This window comes from Equus quagga, chromosome 2 (genome assembly GCF_021613505.1).
Source record: "Equus quagga isolate Etosha38 chromosome 2, UCLA_HA_Equagga_1.0, whole genome shotgun sequence".
Lineage (NCBI taxonomy): Eukaryota > Metazoa > Chordata > Mammalia > Perissodactyla > Equidae > Equus > Equus quagga.
The window spans coordinates 167,838,065-167,861,286 of NC_060268.1; the positions used below are offsets into that span (position 1 = coordinate 167,838,065).

Here is a 23,222-nt window from a genome sequence, read left to right on the forward strand (position 1 = left end):
TCTCTGCAGCCTCTGACTCACCTCACCTGGGCTCTGGACCCCTCACCTCTACCTGTCCTGCTACCAGCCAGGTTCCACTTGCATGTACCTTGCTTCCCAACAGATCACAGGTTCTTCAGGGGTAGGTACTATGTCATACGTAACTTTTAACCCTCCATAGCCTAGCATGCTGAATGCATAGATGACAGATGCTTCATAAACATTTCACAAGGTAAAGATTTGAGGGCCATCATGTATCAATATGCAAAACTTGAGTGACTTTTAGTAAGAAAAGAATGCAAATCTGCTATTTGGAAGAACGAAGTCTATTTAGTTGACTTTTATTACAAGGAGGAATTAAGTGGTTGTTTTATTTTCATCCTTTATATGTCACTCAAACTTCTCTTCCTGGAGAGGTGGGGGTGGTGTGGGGAGCTGCTTCTGACCATCTCCTCATCCTAAATACATCTGTTGCAAGCTCACATTTTTGCTCATGCAGCTCTTTTTATTTTCCCTTTATGGCATGGATCAGAGTTGGTAAACCACCTTTGTATCATTATTTGAGTGTCTGATTAATATCCTATCTTAGTCCATTCAGGCTGCTATAACAAAATACCATAGATTGGGTGGCTTGTCAACAACAGAAATGTATTCCTCATAGTTCTGGAGGCTGGGAAGTCCAAGACCAAAGTGCTGGCAGATTCAGTGCCTGGTGAGGGGCCACTTCTTAGTTCACAGATGGCCTTCTTCTTGCTGGGTCCTCACATAGCAGAAGGGGCGAGGGAGCTCTTTGGGGTCTCTTTTATGAGGGCTGTAATCCCACTCATGAGGGCTCCACCATCATGACCTAATCACCTCCTAAAGGCCTCACCTACAAATACCATCACATTGGGGATTAGGCTGCAGCATATGAATTTGGCGGGGGCGGGGAAGACAAACATACAGCCTACGGGGTATGCCACAGAAATTATTTTTGAGTGTTTTGGCACTCAAAAAATATTTGTTGAATGAACAAATACTACTGTTTACGCTCAGAATTTATAGTGTGCTCTACAGCTCAGCCAGGATTTCCAGCATTAATAGTCATTTGATTTCGCTTTTCAGCTTTCAACTTATGAGTGCAGAGAAATTGTATAATAGGGTATTCTAGAGCCTTGCTTCTTTGCTCCTATTTAGAATTCATAGGACATATCTGGATCTAATCCCTTTTTCCATCTCCATATTACTAGTCAGGTATGTTTGCAGCATACCTTTTTATATCTACTCTTTAGCTGAGCATTTTGTAACTAAATTCTACATTTAATGAAGCTGTTCTAAAGAAAAGCCCAATTCCTGGGAATTTCATAGACCACAGGGAACACGACTGGAGAATCCTTATCTAGGTGGTCCTGAACAGGCCACTGAAATACTCTTTCTTTTGTTCTCTTCATGGACCTCGTTCCACCCCCACCCCGCCATCACCCCACTACCAATTTAAGCCCTCCATCAAGACCTGTTTCCCAAGCTTTCCCAATTTCATTCATGTACTACAGTCACTATTTTTTGCCATAGTTTTTGATCTATTTATTTTATTTCCTCAATATCTTTTAAAAACCAGCTCACTTTTATTAAGTACGATTATTTTAAAAGTACAATTATTTTTAGAAGGACAATGATTTTGAAAGCCAGCCCTGGCGGTCTAGTGGTGAAGATTCAGTGCTCTCACTGCCGTGGCCCGGGTTCGTCTCCCAGTCAGGGAACCACACCAGCCGTCTGTTGGTTGTCATACTGTGGTGACTGCATGTTGCTGTGATGCTGAAAGCTATGCCACCATATTTCAAACACCAGCAGGGTCGCCCATGGTGGAGAGGTTTCAGCAGAGCTTCTAGACTAAAACAGAGTAGGAAGAAGGACCTGGCCACCCACTTCCAAAAAACTGGCTGTGAAAACCCTATGAATAGCAGCGGAGCATTGTCTGAAATAGCGCCAGAAGGTGAGAGGATGGAGCAAAAAGACTGGGCAGGGTTCCGCTCTGCCAACAGAGGGTTGCTAGGAGTCGGAATAGACTCCACGGCAATGACAACAAATTTTAGAGGGCAAATGCATACACTACCATAAATCAAACTTCTAATGTCACTTCCTCTCTATATAAAGAATCTGTAGAAATAAATACTAAATAGTGAATTCAATTTGAGCTTTGATACCATTGTCTGATGGAGGCCCTGGGCCTGAAAGCTGTTCTATCTTTATTATAAAGACCTTCTGCTTCATGAAATTAGAAGGATTGAGAAAAGAATTGAAGAGAATATTTTTTTCACTGTGTGAAAAATGCTGCGTTGGGAACAACAAAAACAATTTCCTCCTTCCCACACTTAAAAAGACATTGATTGAAATCATATGTGAGTGACCTGGATTTCATAATTTGGAAATAATGTAATTAGTACATTGCTCAATGACAAACATTCTATTCATTTGTTTAACAAATATTATTGAGTGCCTACTGTAAGCTAGGCTTTTTTCTAGGGACTGCTGACACCAACCTCCTGCCCTATTGGTGCCTACATTCTAGTGGAGGAGACAGGCAATAAACAAACAAACCTTCACTTAATAACTTAATAATTTAATAACTTAAATTGCACATAAATGCATATACAGTCTATGCACACACACAGATACACATACATACATCAGTGCATATCAGACAGTGGCAAGGATGAACTCATTGATAAATTCATCAATGAACTTGAAGAGACCCGAAGAAAGTGAGGGAGGGCACCAGCCACATATCTGGGTAAAAACCTTGTCAGGCAAAAGGAACAGTAAGCACAAAGGTCCTAAGGCTGTTCAGTGCTTGGTTTGTGTAAGAACGCTCAAGCAGACCAGTACAGCTTAGCAGAGTGAGCCAGGGTGAAAATGGTGGGAGATGAGGCCAGAGAGTAACAGTAGGGAGGGGCCTTGAAAGCTAAATTAAGATCTTTGGATTTCATTCTGAAAGACGAGGAAATTCCTTGGAAAGGTGACAGGATCTGACTTTTTTAAAGATCACCTTGGCTAAACTCTAGGGGGAGGCAAGGACAGACATAGGGAGACCTGATAAAATTATTAATCCAGGCAAGACACGAGAGTGGCTTGGAGCAGGGCGTTATCTTTGGGACAGTGATAAATGGTGAGAGTTTGTACACACTATGCAGATAGGGCTGACAGGATTTATGAGTGGATACTTGTGGCATGTGAGAGAAAAAGAAGAGGTGCGAATGACTCCAAGGTTTTAGCCTGAGCAACTGGGAAGAAGGTCTTGATAAATGCTGAAATTTAAAGACTGAAGAAGACGCTTAGGGGTGGGGATGGTGCTAGTTATGAGGAGTTTTGGTTTGAGAGGCCTAGTGGAGATGCTGAGAAGGCCTTTGAAGGTGCCAGTCTGGAATGCAGGGGAGAGGTATAGAGTTGTGAATTATCAGGATACAGATGGCACTTCTACCACAAGACTGAATGAGGTCACTAGGAAGTGGACATGGAGATGAGGTCTGAGCATGGGGCACTCCAATGTGCCCAATGTTCAGGGTCAGGAGATGAAAAGAACCAGCAATATGATTGGTTCAATGCTTGCTTTAAAGATTCTCGAGGAAAATTTCAGCTTTCCTCCTTTCTCTAAACACTTAAATAAACTTTGTTGTACAAATCATTTTCTTAGAAAATGTGTTCTTCCTCGATCACGTTTGGTGAACTTCAGCACACTCTTTCTCAAGAAATAAGCTTTCATGGACATGTACTTTGAGTTGTCAAGAACTGTGAAGAAATGTAGATTTTACTTGCAAGCCAACAAGTCAGCCTGCCTAGTTTTATGGACGTTGGCAGAGATGTAAAACTGCTGGGTCAGAAGTGAAAAGACTTGGGGCCGGCTCCGTGGCTGAGTGGTTAACTTTGCGTGCTCCGCTGCGGTGGTCCAGGGTTCAGATCCTGGGCGCGGACATGGCACCGCTCATCAGGCCACGTTGAGGCAGGGTCCCACATCCCACGACTAGAAGGACATGCAACTCAGATATACAACCGTGTACGGGGGGGGTTTGGGGAGATAAAGCAGAAAAAAAAAAAAAGATTGGCAACAGTTGTTAGCCCAGGTGCCAATCTTTAAAAAAAAAAACTAAAAAAAAAAAAGAAGTGAAAAGACTGTATTACTCACAGCAGGTGGCACAAGCTTCATCTTTGTTACTGGTTCCCCATGCCCCCCGAGATCCCGCAGAGGCAAGAGAAGCAGGCCTGGCTGGATGCTGCACGTGCAGAGGGTCTGTGTCACAGCTGAGGAAACCCAAGCTTAGGAAACCCCAACCTTTGATGAGCTGTAAGCAGACCTGTCCAATCTTTGCTTCAGAGGCAGATATTATCTTTATTATACTAGACAGCAAACAAATCCGCCCGCTACTCAAGAGGGAAAGTCTCTGTCTTCCAAGGCTGTTTGCTATAGAAACATCCTTGAAAAGACCATTCAGAACGAAAAGTTCCCAGTGCCTCTGCTCACCAGAGACCCATGGATGATTATCTCTCATCTCCCAGTAAGAGTCAGAATTGTTAAGCAGTGTATTTTGGAGAATTTATGAGCCCTTATCCTGTTCCAGTTTGGAACAGTTTGGAATTCAAAACCTTAACTATTTAAAAAAATCTAAATTATATTCATTTGACTGGCTAACACTTTAGCATGGTACAAAATTCAAAAGATAAAATACACAAGATGATCCTTTTATAAACCAAAGATGGCATGAAAGTGGTTTCTCATTTGTTGTGAGAAGGCAGCATATTTGTATCAGACTTATTTTTCTTGCCTCCTGGTAATCTCTGCTTTTTAATCAATTTCCAAATGACTAAGATTCTCTAAATAGTCATTAAAAGCTTGAGCTTAGCTCGTAGGGGATATATAAACTTCTTTCATCATATTGGAGTTTTATCAATTTTCCACTTGAGACCGAAAAGAACCCATAGCCAGTGTGCCCATGCAAGCCCCGGTGAGAAATCTGAGGGTCCAAACCAGCATAAAAAACGAAGCAGCAGCAACCTCTTCACCAAGAGCTGCCTCAGAGGGCTCTTCACACGAGTTCTCTCATCTGTTCTATCTGCCAAGCAGACATGTAATCAATGATGGATAGCTTTACTTATGCTCTTTCTTTTCAGAAGGTAGTGTTACTGTCTAGTACCCACTTGAGGACATATATCATTGTAAGCACTTGATAAATCTTGCGTACTAGCTGTACCATTAGAAACATTTACTAATATTCAAGTTCCAAAGAAATACATGATTATTGCTCATTCATTCGTTGAGTCACTCACCGTACTGAGCACCTGCCACATCAGGCATTGTTCTAGGCACTGGGTATACAGCAGTGAACAAAAGAGACCAAAATCTCCACCCTCAAGGAGCTCACTCTTTAGGAGTGGGTGAAGATAAATGAACAAAATGTGTTAAATAATGATAAATCTTAAAGCAAAAAGATAAGGCAGGGCAAGATGTGAGATAAGGAGTAGCTGAAGTCTTATACAGGATAGTCCAAGAAAGGCTCACTAAAAACAATCCTCTGGGCCCTGGTCTTTCCTAAATGCTCTACTAGTTTCTGGCAGAAAATAGATCTAGGGCATTATCCTGAAAAAATATTCAAGATAAACAAGAATAATTATAATGAACAATACAATGTATCAATATGGTGAACTATATATGTAATTAAATTAAATATTAAATATAAAGTATATAATATTTAAGTAGATTTCTTTTTTTTTAACTTTCAGGTGTACATCGTAATATATTTTGAATTCTATGTAGATTACATCATGTTCACCACCTGAACACTAATTACAATCCATCACCATGCACATGTGCCTAATCACCCCTTTCGCTCTCCTTCCTTCCCACTTCTCCTCTGGTAACCACCAATGCAATCTCCGTTGCTACGCATTTGTTTGTCGTTGTTTTTATCTTCTACTTATGAGTGAGATCATACGATATTTGACTTTCTTACTCTGACATTTCATTTAGCATAATACCCTCAAGATCCATCCATGTTTTCACAAATGGTCAGATTTCATTCTTTCTTATGACTGAGTAGTATTCCATTGTGTATATATACCACATCTTCTTTATCCATTCACCCCTTGATGGGAATCTAGGTTGCTTCCAAGCGTTGGCTATTGTGAATAATGCTGTGATGAACATAGGAGTGCATGTATCTTTACGCATTTGTGTTTTCAAGTTCTTTGGATAGTACCCAGCAATGGAATAGCTGGATCATATGGTAGATCTATTCTTAATTTTCTGAGGAAACTCCATATGTTTTCCACAGTGGCTGCACCAGTTTGCACTCCCATCAGCAGTGTATGAGGGTTCCCTTCTCTCCACATCCTCTCCAACACTTGTTGTTTCCTGTCTTGTTAATTATAGCCATTCTGACCGGAGTGAGGTGATATCTCATTGTAGTTTTGACTTGTATTTCCCTGACAGTCAATGATGTTGAACACGTTTTCATGTGCCTGTTGGCCATCCATGATGTATTTTCTTTGGAGAAATCGCTGTTCAGATCTTTTGCCCATTTTTTAATTGGGTTGTTGAGACATATGAGTTTTTTGTATGTTTTGGATATTAACCCCTTATCTGATATATGGTTTGCAAATAACTTCTCCCAATTGTTAGGGTGTCTTTTCATTTTGTTGATGGTTTCCTTTGCTGTGCAGAAGCTTTTTAGTTTGATGTAGTCCCATTTGTTTATTTTTTCTGTTGTTTCCCTTGTCCGGTCAGACATGGTATTTGAAAAAATGCTGCTAAGACCGACGTCAAAGAGCGTACTGCCTGTGTTTTCTTCTAGAAGTTTCATGGTCAGAGGTCTTACATTCAAGTCTTGAATCTATTTTGAGTTGATTTTTGTGCATGATATAAGATAATGGTCTACTCTCACTCTTTTGCATGTGGCTGTCCAGTTTTCCCAACACCATTTATTGAAGAGACTCTCCTTTCTCTAATGTATGCTCTTGACTCCCTTGTCGAAAATTAGCTGTCCATGTATGTGGGCCCTCAATACTGTTCCATTGATCTGTGTGTCTGTTTTTGTGCCAGTACCATGCTGTTTTGGTTACTACAGCTTTGTAGTATATTTTGAAAGCAGGGAGTGTGATACCTCCAGCTTTGTTCTTTTTCTTCAGGCTTGCTTTGGCTATTCGGAGTCTTTTGCTGTTCCATATAAATCTTAGGATTCTTTGTTCTATTTCTGTGAAAAATATTGTTGGAACTTTGATAGGGATTGCACTGAATCTACAGATTGCTTTAGGAAGTATGGGCATTTATGTATGTTAATTCTTCCAATCCAAGAGCACAGAATATCTTTCCATTTCTTTGTGTCTTCAATTTCTTTCAACAGTGTTTTATAGTTTTCAGTGTACAGATCTTTCACTTTTTTGGTTAAGTTCATTTCTAGGTATTTTATTCTTTTTATTGCAGTTGTAAATGGGATTGTATTCTTAATTTCTCTTTCTGCTACTTCATTATTAGTGTATAGAAATGCAACTGATTTTTGTATGTTCATTTTGTATGCTGCAACTTGACTGTATTTATTTATTATTCCTAAAAGTTCTTTAGTGGATTCTTTTCGGTTTTCTCTATATAAAATCATGTCACCTGTAAATAGTGACAGTTTCACTTCTTCTTTTCCAATTTGGATCCCTTTTATTTCTTTTTCTTGCCTGATTGCTCTGGCTAGGACTTCCAATACTGTACTACATAAGAGTGGTAAAAGTGGGCATCCTTGTCCGGTTCCTGTTCTTAGAGGACTAGCTTTCAGTTTTTCTCCATTGAAAATGATATTAGCCATGGGTTTGTCATATATGGCCTTTATTATGTTGAGGTATTTTCCTTCTATACCCATTTTATTCAGAGTTTTTATCATAAATGAATGTGTATCTTGTCAAATGCTTTCTTGGCATCTATTGAGATGATCACGTGATTTTTATTTTTCATTTTGTTAATGTGGTGTATCACGTTGATTGATTTGCAGATGCCGAGCCATCCCTGCATCCCTGGAATAAATCCCACTTGATCATGATGTATGATCTTTTTAATGTATTGTTGTATTCCATTTGCCAGTATTTTGTTGAGGATTTCTGCATGGATGTTCATCAGTGATATTGGTCTGTAATTTTCTTTTTTTGTGTTGTCCTTGTCTGATTTTGGTATCAGGATAATGTTGGCTTCATAGAATGAGTTAGAAAGATTCCTCTCCTCTTCAATTTTTTGGAACAGTTTGAGAAGGATAGGTATTAAGTCTTCTTTGAATGTTTGGTAGAATTCACTAGGGAAGCCATCTGGTCCTGGACTTTTATTTTGGGAGGTTTTTGATTACTCTTTTGATCTCCTTACCGGTGATCGGTCTATTCAAATTCACTACTTCTTCTTGATTCAGTTTTTGGAAGGTTGTATGACTGTAAGAATTTATCCATTTCTTGTAGATTATCCAATTTGTTGGCATATAGCTTTTCATAGTATTCTTCTACAATCGTTTGTATTTCTGAGATGTCCATTGTAATTTCTCCTCTTTCACTTCTAATTTTATTTATTTGAGCCTTCTCTCTTTTTTTCTTGGTGAGTCTATCTAAAGGTTTGTCAATTTTGTTTATCTTTTCAAAGAACCAGCTCTTGGTTTCATTGATTTTTTTTCTATTTTTTTTTTTGTCTCCATTTCATTTATTTCTGCTCTGATTTTTATTATTTCCTTCCTTCTGCTGATTTTGGGCTTGGTTTGTTCTTCTTTTTCCATTTCCTTTAAGTGCACTGTTAGAGTGTTTATTTGGGACTTTTCTTGTCTGTTGAGGTAGGCCTGAATTGCTATAAGTTTCCCTCTTAGAATCACTTTTGCTGTATCCCATAGATTTTGGCATGTCGTATTTATATTTTTATTTGTCTCCAGGTATTTTTTGATTTCTCCTTTGATTTCTTCATTGACCCATTTGTTGTTCAGTAGCATTTGTTTAATCTCCACATTTTTGTGGCTTTTCTGATTTTCTTCCTGTAGTTGATTTCTAGTTTCATAGCTTTGTAGTCAGAAAAGATGCTTGGTATTATTTTGATCTTCTTAAATTTATTGAGACTTGTTTTGTGGCCTAATATGTGATCAATCCTGGAGAACGTTCCATGCTCATTTGAAAAGAATGCGTAATCTGTGGATTTGGCTGGAATGTTCTATATATAACTCTACTAAGTCCATCTGGTCTAATGTGTCGTTTAAGGCCAATGTTACCTTATTGATCTTCTGTTTGGATGATCTATCCATTGGTGTAAGTGGAGTGTTAAGGTCCCTTACTATTATTGTGTTACTGTCTATTTCTCCTTTTATGTCTGTTAATAATTGCTTTATATATTTATGTGCTCATATGTTGGGTGCTAGATATTTATAAGTGTTATATTCCCTTGTTGGATTGTTCCCTTTATCATTATGTAGTGCCCTTCTTTGTCTCTTGTTACAGTTTTTGTTTTAAAGCCTATTTTGTCTGGTATAAGTATGGCTACCCCTGCTTTCTTTTCTTTGCCATTTGCATGGAGTATCTTTTTCCATCCTTTCACTTTCAGTTTGTGAGTGTCTTTATGTCTCAAGTGTGTTTCTTGTATGCAGCATATACATGGGTCTTTGTTTTTTTATCTGATCAGCCACCCTATACCTTTTGATTGGAGCATTTAGTCCAGTGACATTTAAAGTAGCTATTGATAAATATATGTTTATTGCCATTTTGTTACCTTTTTTTCCCCTGGCTGTTTTAGTATTTCTTCTCTGCTCCTTTCTTCTTCTCTTGCTCTCTTCCCTTGTGGTTTGATGGCTTTCTTTAGTAATATGTTTGATTTCTTTCCTCTTACTTATTTGTTTATTTATTATAGGTTTCTGGTTTGTGATTACCATGAGGTTCCTATATAATATTCTATGTATATAGCAATCCATATTGAGTTGATAGTCTCTTTAGCTTGACCTCTTTCTAAAAGCTCTTAAGTAGATTTCTTATTCTCTCATAGAGCACGTATTACAATCATGATGCAGACAATGTGATATATTAAAAAACTATCACATCACTGGAACAATATCAGAATGAATGGAAAGCATTAAAAAAAAAACTCCTTTAAATTAGTGGGATGATTGCTGCTAATGGGCAACGATGAAAAATAAGGCTACTGAGTACTGAAGATAAAGAATAGTTTCATCCAGAACCCTGAAGCCATATTTTACTCCCATTGGGTTATTATAAAGAATAACAGCAGCTTTCAGGATCTCTTTTTCTTTTAATTATAGAATCCATCTATTAACTAAACCACTTTCCTCATCTCATTACGAGGTGGGTTCACTTTCTAAGGTTACAATGGGAATTAGGTTCTACTTCCTTCAGCTGCTGGAATTCTTTATTATTCAGTTCCTGCCTTTTGCCCTTTCCCAGAGAAATTTCACAAACAATCATATAGCTTCAGCCACTATCTAGATGCCAAACACTTTCAAATCCTTCTTCCCAACATAGTATCTTTTTTTTTTTTTGAGGAAGATTAGCCCTGAGCTAACATCTGCTGCCAATCCTCTTTTTGCTGAGGAAGACTGGCCCTGAGCTAACATCCATGCCCATCTTCTTCTACTTTTTATATGTGGGACGCCTACTCCAACAGCATGGCTTGCCAAGCGATGCCATGTCCACACCGGGGATGTGAACCGGCGAACCCCAGGCTGCTGAAGCAGAATGTGTCCACTTAACTGCTGTGCCACTGGGCTGGCCCCCCAACACAGTATCTGTTGAGTGCTAAGCCTACTGGACTCTGGATGGACCATGTGTACTCAGCCTCAGTGGATCCCAGACTGAACACTATTAAGTGCTCCTGTATTTCCTTAGTTAGTGGCAACCATTTGTCTACCCAGGCAGTCCAACTGGAAACCTGGATTCGTCTTCACTCCTCACGTAAAATCAGTCCTCAAATCCTATCAACCTTAACTTTAAATGGCTCTTAAATCTGTCCCTTATTCTCTACCACATCTGCTGCTACCTCACATTATTTCCACCTGGACCACCATTATACCTGCCCCATGAGTCTCCCTGCCTCCAGTCTGCATCCTATGTATCTCTCCAACACAGCACTTATTACTCAGTATCATAAACGTTGCTTATTTATGTCTCTTCAAGTACCTCGTGAGTTCTTCGAGGTCCAACATGGTATGTTGTCTCTTTCTATTCTCAGCACTTAGCATAATATCCTGCATGGAGTCTGTGTTCAATTAACATTTACTAACTGGATAAATAACTCCTAGACCATCAGATGCCAAGATGTCAGAAATTTCAGGAAGTGAGATGAGTTCACCAACAAAATTTCTGCTCACCGACCCTGACCCTTTTACAGCTAAACCTATGAAGTCACGGGCTGGTCATTGGTTTCAGTTTGTGCTATGACCTTTAATTCCTCCACAGCAACCCTTCCCCACCTTTGTACTTGTCTAGATCTTATGTAAGACGTTCAGTGTCCTCTTTCCCCCTCTCCTTTCAAAATCCATTCTTAGTGAAAGAGTTCATTTCTGCTTTTTATTCCTACAGGTATTTGCATTTACGAGCTTTCCTCCTAATTGTGGAAAGCCACTTCTGGTTCCATTCAAGAACTGGGAGGCTTTGGCAACATGGTATATGGGGAAGGAGAACTGGGTGGGAAGGAAAGGAGAGAATTCGAGGGAGAAATTCTGGCTGGCCCCAAAATCACAGCCAGAATCTGAAGGTTTCTCCTCTGCACTCAGCCAGCTCTTGAGCGGAAGCCCAGTCTTGTTGTAGCAAGTGCTCTCCACCCAAAATCCTCTGTCCCAGGGCATTAGCTCACTGTCGGAACCTGGCACCTCTACTTATATGTAACAAAAAGAAAACAATACTGTGGTTTTAAGACTTAGCTGTAGTCAGGGCCACTTAAGTTAGGGGGAAAACAGCATTCCTCAAGGAGAAGACTTCTGTTTCTTCTGGGAAACCATCCTAATGGACTTGTAAAAAGTAAAAACCCTAAGGAAATTTAGAGTCCTGATCTGACAGTAGAGAAGGAAATTGGAGTCCTTGGGATGGAGAAGGGTCTTTGTAGAGAGAGGAGGTGCTACCAAGACAGTGGCAGGTGAGATTCTGAGTAAGTATGAGAAATGGCCCTCACTGTACTTTCCGCTCAATTTTTCTGTGAACCTAAAACTGCTCTGAAAACTAAAGTCTATTAATTTAAAAAAAGAAAGAAAGAAATGGCCTTGGCCAATGACAGATTTCTTGTTCCGGAGACGGCCTGAGCATATTAGGGCAGTTGTTGCCTATTCTGTGCTATAAATTCCTTCCATTATCTAAACCTTCAGTAAGTCTGCTGAAAACAGCTGCCTTGTGTGGTGGTACTTCGGAAAAGGTGACCAAGGTGGGGTGAAGCAATGCAAAAGGCATAGCACTCATAAAGGGGAGACCACAAATTTGGTACTGGCAAGAGTTGGCAGCAAGAGGGGACCACAAGAATGCAAACCTCAAGGAATCTCTAGAACTGTGCTGGCCTGTACGTAGCCACTAACTACATGTGGCTATTGAGCACCTGAAATGTGACTAGTCCAAAGTGAGATGTGCTGTTAAGCTAGAATGAAAAGTTATATATAAAGAATGTCAAGCATCTCAATAGTTTTTATACTAATTTTACATTGAAATGATAATATTTTGGGTATATAGGGATAAATAAAATATAATGTGAAAGTTAATTGCACCTGTCCTTTCTTACCTTTTAAATATAGCTATTAGAAAGTTTACAACTACATATGTGGCTTCTATCATATTCCTATTAGACAACAGTTCTCTAGAATCTTGGGGAAAAGGCATGAACTGGCTAGAATACAAAGCATGGGGAATGTAAACCACTTTCTTTGGATATTAAAGAAAAGGGTGACCACAGGAAGTCAGGGACATAAGATAGTAGATATTGACAGATTAAGTGTGATAAAATATAAATTTACAAGAATAGATAACATATTTTAGCAAAATTTTGTTAAATTAAATATAATTTCTACAAATAGGAAGTGCTCTTAAAATATGATTCAATTTGGGGGCCAGCCTGGTGGTGTAGTGGTTAAGTTCGCATGCTCCTCGTTTGAGGTCTGGGGTTTGCAGGTTCAGATCTTGGGCATGGACCTATACACCACTCATCAAGCCATGCTGCGGCAGCATCCCACATACAAAATAGAGGAAGATTGGCACAGATGTTAGCTCAGTGACAATCTTTCTCAAGCTAAAAGAAGAGGATTGGCAATAGATGTTAACTCAGGGCCAATCTTCCTCACAAAAAGAAAAAAAAAATATGATTCAATTTGTACAAAAATTCAACTTTTCAGGAATACATTGATAGCATGAAACAAATCATATATGGTACAACTTTCCAACATAGACAACTTACATTCAGTCCTTAGATTTAAACTGGAAGAGAAAAAAGCAAGGAAGCTTCCAGCCCACGGGGGATAAACGAACATGTTTTCTAATCTCTTGATGTGCTGAACAGTGATGACCCGGACCTGAAACTAACACTGTGTGGGTTTCAACTACAAATATAAAATACGTACAGGGCTACAGTTGTTTATAGATTGTATTTATTTCATACTCAACCTACCCCTTGAGCCATGTCTCAGGAAATTTAAGATAAAAAAATAAAACAAAATATAATGCCTGACTCCAAGGTAGCCAAAATCGATGTAACCAGAAAGCATTTTTTTCTCTGACACGCTACTTAAGAGGCTTTACTTCAGTGCCTCTGGGTTCTATATTATACACATACATGGTTATGCATGTATGGAATCGGCAAACTTCAGACCCAGGGTGATTTAAAAATCACATGATCTAGTCTCTTTATTTTGTAGATAAGGATGTGGAGTCATAGTGATACATGTAACTCGCTGAGATCACAGAGCTGCTTAGTGGCAATGGCAGGACTCGAGTGACACAGAGCAACAGTGCAGTCAGTACCCTGGGTGTGACCCTGATGTTTCCTGCAGACCAACTTGGGTTGTCTGAAAACTGGGGATTTATGGTACTGACTCATACGGGTTTTCAGGAGGATTAAAGAATCTCTCTATCTAAGATGTGCTTTACAGCCGTCTGTAATCTCTGTCATGCTCATTGGGAGTTAAGCTCATGCCCTCGCTTCTCCTTCCATCTTTTCACTCGCGCTATATGCGAGTGCTCTTTCTCCTGAAAAGTTTACACTCTGTGGAGTCCAGAAAAGCCCCCATGCCTCCTTTGTTCACATATTTGAGGGTCACTAGGTAGCCTGGAGTCTACTTAAGAGGCTGCCTGGCTATGGACATAATGGCTTATGACGGCAATGCTGAGTTCACAACCTAAAACACAAAATGGAACGCGGTTTCCAGGGATGAACGTGGTTACCAGGTGCACAGCGCAGAGTCAAGCTACAACGCAGCTCAGTCTTGTCCGTCTTCCGTCTCTCTTCCTACTTCCCTCCACTCCAACCTGAGCTACACAGATGTGCCCTCAGCTCAAGTAACCTGCTTCTCAAATAAACACATAAAAATCACTCTCTTCTTCTTTTTCCCCACTCAGCCATGCCCTGGCTCCAGAATAACAGGTCAGCATATTTCATACCAAGATGCCTAGTTATAAATCCCAAAACAGAGGACTGTTAATGGAAATCAACCACAAATTGGTACCTTCTTGGATGGGAGTTATTTTTCTTCTTGGAGGCCTTCCAAGCATTCTTGCTTAATTCTCAGTTCTCAACATACACACACACACACACACAAGACTGTACATACCTCACAGGATCCAGTGACTTAGAGCCCTAATCTTACAGGTTTTCCAGCCCTCCTATAGGTAATGGCTATTGGGACAAAGTTACTTTTGGGTAGGAATCCCTCATTTCAGAGGAAAAGAAATTTAAAGGACAAAACATAAAACTGAATTTTTACTGCTCTTCCACAATTAGTCCCTGCTCCCAGGGTCAGGAACCTCAGTGAACACTCAGAGGCCTGGGTACCACTGGTCTTGGGGGGACTCGGTCTCTCCTTTGAGTCTAATCTAATCCCAAACTAGAGAAGGTAAGTGATTCCAGGGCTTCTGAGCACATTCACTTATCATCTGGCGACCTGGTGTGGAGTTAAGAGGATGGGCAGACCCCAAGGCAAGCACCGATTGTGACTTGCCACTAAGCCAGGAAGTGGGAGGCACCGTACCTTTGCAGGTGAAACATTTGATGTGGAAATGTTTGGTCTGGACCCGAAGCACTTCACCTTTGCACGGCTCCCCACATTTATGGCAGTGAATGACTGGCTTCTCGGATGGGTGGTGAGGGTCCTGCGGGTGGGCCACTGAAAGAAAAGCAACAAAAGACTACATGAGAAGAAAGCATTCCTACAAAAGGGATCTTTATAGGCATGCATAAGTATCTCCATAATTTTGGTATCAAATAGCCAACATTGATTCAATAAGTATGAATTCAGCACCTTCCCCCATGCCATAACCATGGGGATACACAAATAAATAAGAAAGTTGTGGCTTTAATAGTCCAGTAGGGAAAACACTGGGCTTGTTCCTCTGGGAGCCAGCACTTCTCTTTTGTCTTCCCAAACTTCTCCAGGACTACATAATTGGGTCATTAACTATAGAATCTTATTGGGTTCAGCATTTTGTAATATGTATTTGTAATAAATATGTCTTTATCTTGATTTAGAAAGCAATCCTTTCAGAGAAGAGTTCACTGCAAACTGTAAATTCCTTGAGGATGGGGACTATTTCTTAAAGTTCTTTTTCCTCTTCCCTTTTGTACTTCTCCTTCCTTCCCTGAGCTCCTCAGAACATAGCAGAATGCTCCTGTACTAAAAGAGCTCAATAAATGTTTATTTACTTAATAGTTAGTATGTGCTGGCTGGTTTCTCATCTGCTCTACCAGTGTCATTCCTGATCTTAATTTGGCGACTCATTTAACCTGTTGGGGGCCTATTATGAGCCTCCTGTTGTGTGCATAGTTTCTGATACACACACTGCAGGCAGTAATTCTTTAAAAAACTAGTTAGTGACGATGTAGATCTCTCTGAACCTCAGCTTCCTCTCCTGTAAAACAAAGGGGGTTGGATCAGAGGATTTCAAAGCTCTTTGCAGTCTCTCAAATCATATGATGGGGCTTACAGGCATTATTCTCTCAGTTTCCAGAGTGAGGTCTTCAGAGAACAGAAGTTACAGAGATTGCCCTGCCCCAGGAAGGAGATTTACAGCCTCCCCTTTACAAAGGACTGAGGGAGAAGGCAGCGAGAGGGCACCTGTGGTTTGAAGCTAACCAAAGGTCTCATTTAGCTTGCAGTTTCCCAGCCAGAGAATGCAGATGGATACTTTTTGTTATTAAATTCCTTTTCTGATCTGGGTCCTCAGAAGGAGGAACTTTGTGATACATAAAAATGTGTTACATAAGTAACTACATAAGCATGATATGGGATATGAACAGTGAACCTAAAATTAATCGACCAACACAAAGAACAAAGATGATGTTTTTTCTCAAATGGTAAAACCGGGCTGGACAGGAGGGAGATGTGGGAAGATATTGCTGAAACTCCATTTAGAAACACCTTGCAGCCAGGAGCATTCCGTACACCACGAGTATAATGGTTCATTGTTTCTCTCAGACCACTGTAATGTTCTCATTTTGCCTGGAAAGAATTTGGACAAGACAGTCCAAGTAATCCATTACTAGCTAAATTCTGAGAGACAAGGTGGTTCTTGTGAGCTGTGGACCAGGAGCAGGTGTAGTTTCGGGTTAAACACCTGAGCCGAGGTCTCAGCGCTGGACTCCGGGAGCATCCGGCAAAGGCACCAACATTGTGATCCACCTGCGTTTCCTTATCTACCTGCTGGGATCTCTCCCCGCACCTGTACTTACAACAGAAGTCAGCATTATCTATAGGAATTAAGGAGGGGCATCCTTTCAAGATCTCTAAGCAACCATTGACTTTTAAAGTGATGTGTAACAAGCCCAAAAATCTACTCACCTGGGCATTAAAAAAGAAGTTTCCCTTAACAATATCTGCTTCAAGTGCTAGTGGAGAATATGATGCTTTTTTTTTTTTTTTTAATTCCTGCTGCCTACAAGAATGGAGGAAAGTAATACTTACTGAGCATCTGTCTCCTAAGAGCACAGTGCTAGGTGCTTACACACACGTCATTTTATTCCATCCTCACCACCCCTCTCTCTCAGTGGGTAATATTGTTTCCATTCGACAGATGAGGAAATAGAGCCTCAGAGAAGTTGATCAACCTGCCCAAGTAACAGTAAGCAGACGCTCAAAGATCCACACCCAGGTCTTTCTGACTCCCAAGCTCATGCTCCTCCCCTCCCTATCTGGCTAAATCAGAAATTGTATTAAGCCAGGCAATGACTGTTATATGTCAATGACGGATTTAGTCAAGCTCAGGCACAGTGCTAAAAGCAGCAGCTAGGACTTGGTTTATAAAGGGAACACACACGGAGTATGCAAAATTATCACTAGGTGGGCGTGGCACCCAGGTGGTAATCCTCAACGTGGCTCTGCTGAACCAGAACCCCTATGCCATGTATTAAAAATGCAGATTCCATCAACAGATGAATGGACAAAGATGTGGTATATATACACAATGGAATACTACTCAGCCATAAAAAAGACAAAATTGTCCCATTTGCAACAACGTGGATGGACCTTGGAGGTATTGTGCTGAGGGAAATAAGTCAGGCAGAGAAAGACAAATACCGTATGATTTCACTCATATTTGGAAGATAAACAAACACACAGATAAGGAGAACAGATTAGTGTTTATCAGAGGAGAAGGGGGCCGTGGGAGGGCAAAAGTGGTAAGGGGGCGCATATGTAACGTGATGGATAAAAATTGGACTGTAGGTGGTGAACGCGATGCAGTCTGTACAGAAACTGAAATATAGTGATGTACACCTGAAATTTACACAATCTTGTAAGACAATATAATCCCAATAAAATGATTTTTTAAAATGCAGATTCCTTGGCCCCATTGAACTAGGCGTACGAGTCGGGGATCTATCATTTCAGTAAGCCTCTCAGGTGATTTGTCTGCATCCTACATTTGAAGAACTATTTACCTTTAGAATTCAGACAATACGGATAAGCAAGTTACAGAGAAGAGGGAGAATGAAGAAAGTCATGCACAAGACCATCCTCTTCAGAAAGAGTATCAGCACACAGCGGATCTCCTGACCCCAAGGGAGAATGCATTTTTGGATAAGACACTGCACTGCAGTTTCTCTTGACACTTGAATTTTTCATAGCTAAGCAAGCAAGCCCTGCTGAGTAACGATGAGGGAAGGAAAACATTTCACTTCTTGGCTTTTCCCTTTGTCTGAACAAAGGTGCCAGTGAAAATGCTGGCACCAGTCACAAAGGTCAGAATTGGGATCGGTATCTGCATTTTGCAAGCCTTTCCCTTTGGAAATATATATTACAGTGCGAAGTCCTCCATGCTCAGAGATGACCTTTGCTTTCACCCCGAGATGAGCAGAGACTATATCATGTGTACTCACCTTCCCATCGTACATCAGCCTCGGCAGACACATATCAGAACAACCCACTTGTGAAGAAATGGGCTTTTCTTGTTAGAGAATGACAGAATCAGAAGACCAAAAGAGACTCAGTGTTTATTTCATCCAAACACAAATCAGTGTAGACAAAAGAATCTCTCTCCTTTTTGAAGACTGATAAAGAGGTTTATTTTACATAACTGCCTCTGGCAGTTTGGTTAATACCAAATGTATGTTCACTGGCTCAATTCTACTTTTCTAAAATATGCTGAGTCAGTTGCAATATAGTGAGGACATTAACTCTGTACTCCTCTTAATTGCCCTTGGCTCTGGTGCTAATATTTTACTTGAATGCTCCGTCTTTCAGAGCTTGGGTGGTCCCTACTCATTCTCCTGATAGGGAAACTGAGGGCAGAGAGTTTCCTTGCCCAAAGTCACCAGCAAGTTATCAGCAGAGATACACTCAGCACTCCTTCTTCCCAGCTCTTTCTACTGTACCAAGGAGTCAATCATTTACCCTGGAACTCAGGGAAACATGGTTAAAATTTTCCATGGCTCATCAATTTGTTGCTAAAATAAGAAGAGTACAATGAAGAGCAAAAAGCATGGTTGCCTACCTCCTGAATAATGAGGAAATATATATGAAGAAACAAGTCTGTTTGCCTGAACAGGTAAAGGGATTCCTCCACTGCAATATACGCAGTTCGGAGGGATTCTGGCTGCTCAGATAAAACAGCCCATCGCAAGGCTAACTGAGAAGTTTCACGTGGTCTTTCACAGTCAAGTAAGGCAGGTTAGCCACATCCCTGAAACTCCAGTGTAGGGCAGGAATCAAAAGTTCCCCTTTGGAAATGTCTATTAGCTATCTCAGGCAAGGAGACTGGGGGATTGAGACCTTTAAGAAAATCTCAGGAAAATTCAGTGCCCCCAAGCAAAGGCCAATACAGGCTGTAAAGGGAAGGCCAAAAAGAACAGGCAGAGCTCCTCCTTCTAATTCAGAACCAGCCTCGTCTTGCCCAAGCTATCTCCATCTGGGGGACAGACCGTGGATCTGGACCATCAGAAAAAGAACATCTGAGGAAGCATATTTGGGATAAAAATCTCCTTAGCAGGGGACTATCACAACCTGTGATGGTGTACTCAGTGTGAGTTAGAACTTGCCCAGGGTTATCTGAAATATTCAGACTCAACCAGGGAACAAATCCCCCCTCCCAAGTACCCTTCCCTCTCAATAGCACCAGCACTCCCTTAACCAGCCTGAGAAACTACACAGCGCGGTGTGCCTGGCGGCTTTCAAAGCCCTTACCTCTGTGTTATCTCATTTCACTCTCACCAGAGCTCCACAAAGTAGGAAGAACAGGGACTGGTAACTCTATTTCACAAATGGCCAAACTGAGACTCAGAGGAACAAAGTGACTCACGCAGGGTGACACAGCCGAGAAATAAAGAGTCGGGCATTAAACTAATGCATTGCTCCTTACACCCAGACAATCCCCTAATCACCGACGCTGGGAACCTTGCCGTCATCCTAGATCCCAACCTCTCTTTCATCTCCCAATAATTCTGTCCACTCATCCCTTCACCCAGCAATGAATCCAGCCTTCAACTCCTTTTTCTCAGATTGCTGAGTGTTTCCTACCCTCTGGAACCTTCTTCTCCAATGCAACCAGCAAATAACAGGCCACTCAAAGAGGTGAAGCATCACCCCCCAACCCCACCCCCCAGCTCCTTAAGTGCGGGCTGCACTTGGTGACTTCCTTCCAAAGAGGACAGTATGGAAAGGGGGGAAAAAGAGTAACTTTACAGTGGACAAATCTGACAAACACTACCTCAGCCAGGTGGTCAAGGTCAACACCAACAGTGATAGTCATGTTGATAGCACCTTAGATGTGATGTGAGGAAACTGGCCTTTGCCTGCGTGATCTTCCTTCCCCACGACCTCATAATCCTAGTCTAACCATGAGAAAATTCCCAAATTGAGGGATATTCTACAAAAACCTGACCAGCACACTTCAACATTGTCAAGATCATCAAAAACAAAGAGGAAAGTCCTCTTTCCACGGCCAAGGGGAGCCTAAGGAGAACTAACGATGAAATGTAATGTGGTACCTCAGAACAGAAAAAGGACATCAGATAAAAACTAAGGAAACACGAATAAAGGATGGACTGTAGTTAATAAAGTATCAGTATTGGTTCATTGATTGTAACAAAAGCATTATATTAAAGTAAGATGTTACTAATTTGGGAAACTAGGTGTCGGGTATATGGAAACTCTCTGTACTACCTTCTTGAATTTTCTATAAACCTAAAACTGTTCTAAAAGATAAAGTTTATTATAATAAAAAAACTTTCGATAGCTCTCTTGGTCCCAATTCATCAAGTCTGAAGTTCTCTGTCTAGCTTCTGAGATCTTCAATAACACGGCCCACCTTAGCTATTCAGATTCTAAGAAGGAACGACATTTGCTGAGTACTTATCTTAACTATATGTGCTAAACAGACTTGAACTCAGGCAGTCCAACCCCAAAGAATGCACACTAAAACACTTTGCTATTTATGTGTGTAAATGTGCAAATCTCCCTTTGGTTGGGCCTTCTGACCACTTCCTAGCCTATGATCTCCATCTTCCCCACTGCCTTCATTCATGCTGGGTGCCTCCCTTGGAAAGGTTTCTCCAAATCAAACCTGACCCACAGGGCCCAGCCCAGATGCTGGTTCTTCTCTGAAGCTTTCACTCTGGCTTATATTGATCAAATATTCATTCTCCCCCAAGTCCTTCAGCACTAAATACCTGTACTGTCACCCAACACTTAATTTTCTCTTGTTTTGTGTTTACTTTGCTTTTGTTTCACAATGCATCAATCTCAATCCTACAAAATTGCATTCTCAATGGTCAATTCCTCCAAATTTCTGGGATACTTCTCATTTCACATGTCAAATAACCTGAGTTGTCATCTCTGTACTTCTCAGCTCAATTTTTGGGTCAGAGAAAATATGGTTACCACCCAATACCACTATACCTCCCACATGAAGTTAGAGAGTCTTGGACTTGTGATATCTCAATAAATATCTCCATAACACTATTATATTATAACAGGTACAATTATTGAATGCTTAATATGTCCCAGGCACTGTGATAACTAATTTATACTCACAATCAGAGGTAATTCTCACAACCGCCTTAAGGGGGTGCTGTTTTATTATTCCTGTATGGCAGAGGAGGCCACCCAGGCTAAGAGTCAAATACCTTGTTCAAGATCACACCACAAGAAGCAGTCTGACTCCAAAGCCCACACTCTGAAGCTCTGGGTAGGGGATTTCCACAGGAAAGTCTTGTCCAGCATAGAAGGAAATCAAGCCAGTGCAACATACTAAGTAAATTCTGATGACACAGCTCAGAAGCAGTGGACACCCAGCTGCGTCATAATCCCAAAGGTAACCCCTGCTCGTAAAGAAGCAGATGGGAAATAACACTTCAAACACAAAAAGAAATTATTCTGGGCTGCAGCAATTTATGGGAAAAGAACACTTTCCGAGTAATGGGGATACAGGAAGGAAATGCAACCCAGCAGCAGGCAGGCCCTCCCTGTAGCCTCCACCCTGAGCAGAGACCTGGATCCGACCCTGTCCCTGGGGAGGATTGGTCTGGATTTGCAATCACAAAATGACACGCTGCTGTTAAGTTTGGTTTCTGCTTCAAGACAGGAATCGGATTCTCCTGGGAGTCTAATTTCAGAGAGACTGCTATTCTCTAGAACATTTTCTATGCTCTAGCCCATGAGTTCCCATTTAATTGTAAACACACATTGCAGAGCTGTGTTCTCCCCTCTCCTACTCCTTCCCTCCACCTCCTACTCCCTTTCTTGAAGCTAGAATGGTGCTGGTGTTGAGCCTAGGAAACAAGAAACTCAAGAGTTTAAATAGACGCATAGAGTGCTTAATTTGCAGTTTACCTAAAAGTCCACTTCCTGCTGTGGCAAGTGGTAGTTACTTGAAGCTACACACTGGTACCCTGTCATTAGTTGTCCAAAAAGATCCTTCTCTTTGATTGGCTTCCACGACCTCATTTTCCTATACCCTGTCAGTTTGGTAATCAGGATTATTACTCGGCACAAAGTGCAGGGCTGTCCTGGCACAAACACTCCCAGAGGAGGCAGAAAGACGGCTCTGCTCTGATTTCCCCGCCACTTGTGGCTTTCCCCTTGTAAGGTGTTTTGAAACTTGATTTGCCTTCTCTGAGGCAACGCAATAGGTCCCCGCCGTTCCTCCAAACAAAAAAGACAGCAGTCAGCAATTGGTCAGCTGGGCTCCTGATTATAGACACAGCCCAGGTTCAAATCCAGTTAATCTGATTTCCCCAAAGCAAAGAGGTACTAGGATTATAAAAATTCAACCAGGAAATGTCCTCCTTGTAAATCACATGATGCTTTTGCCCTGATGTCCTACACCTGCCTTCTATGTAGGAGGGTTAATCTTGGGAAGGGATTTAAAATCAGCTTGGCACCTAGCCTCCTCCTTTCAGACACACCTTTGGGTTGAGATGACTCACTGAGACAACACCCTCCTTTGACCTCCCATAGCCTTCGATGGCACTCAGTAATTTGACTTTGGAGTACTGTCATTTGCATAAAGTCCCGCCTCTCCTCCCAAACAGTAACTAGAAAGGTCCTCAGATTAGGAGTTAGTTAGACCTGACTCCCAGGCTTCTCTCT

At 41.1% G+C, this 23,222-nt stretch overlaps 1 protein-coding gene across 20 annotated transcripts in view; it reads right to left on the minus strand.

The window, feature by feature from the left end:
• Positions 1–23,222, minus strand: part of ABLIM1 (actin binding LIM protein 1) — a 290,842-nt gene that overhangs the window by 126,255 nt on the left and 141,365 nt on the right. For all 20 annotated transcript variants that reach the window (XR_006887430.1, XM_046652354.1, XM_046652363.1 and 17 more), the window contains exon 2: positions 15,174–15,308. Coding sequence is in view for 19 of the 20 variants with exons in the window: in XM_046652354.1 (XP_046508310.1) it covers positions 15,174–15,308 (135 nt within the window). In the remaining variant the exon portion in view is untranslated. The remainder of the gene's footprint in view (positions 1–15,173; positions 15,309–23,222) is intronic.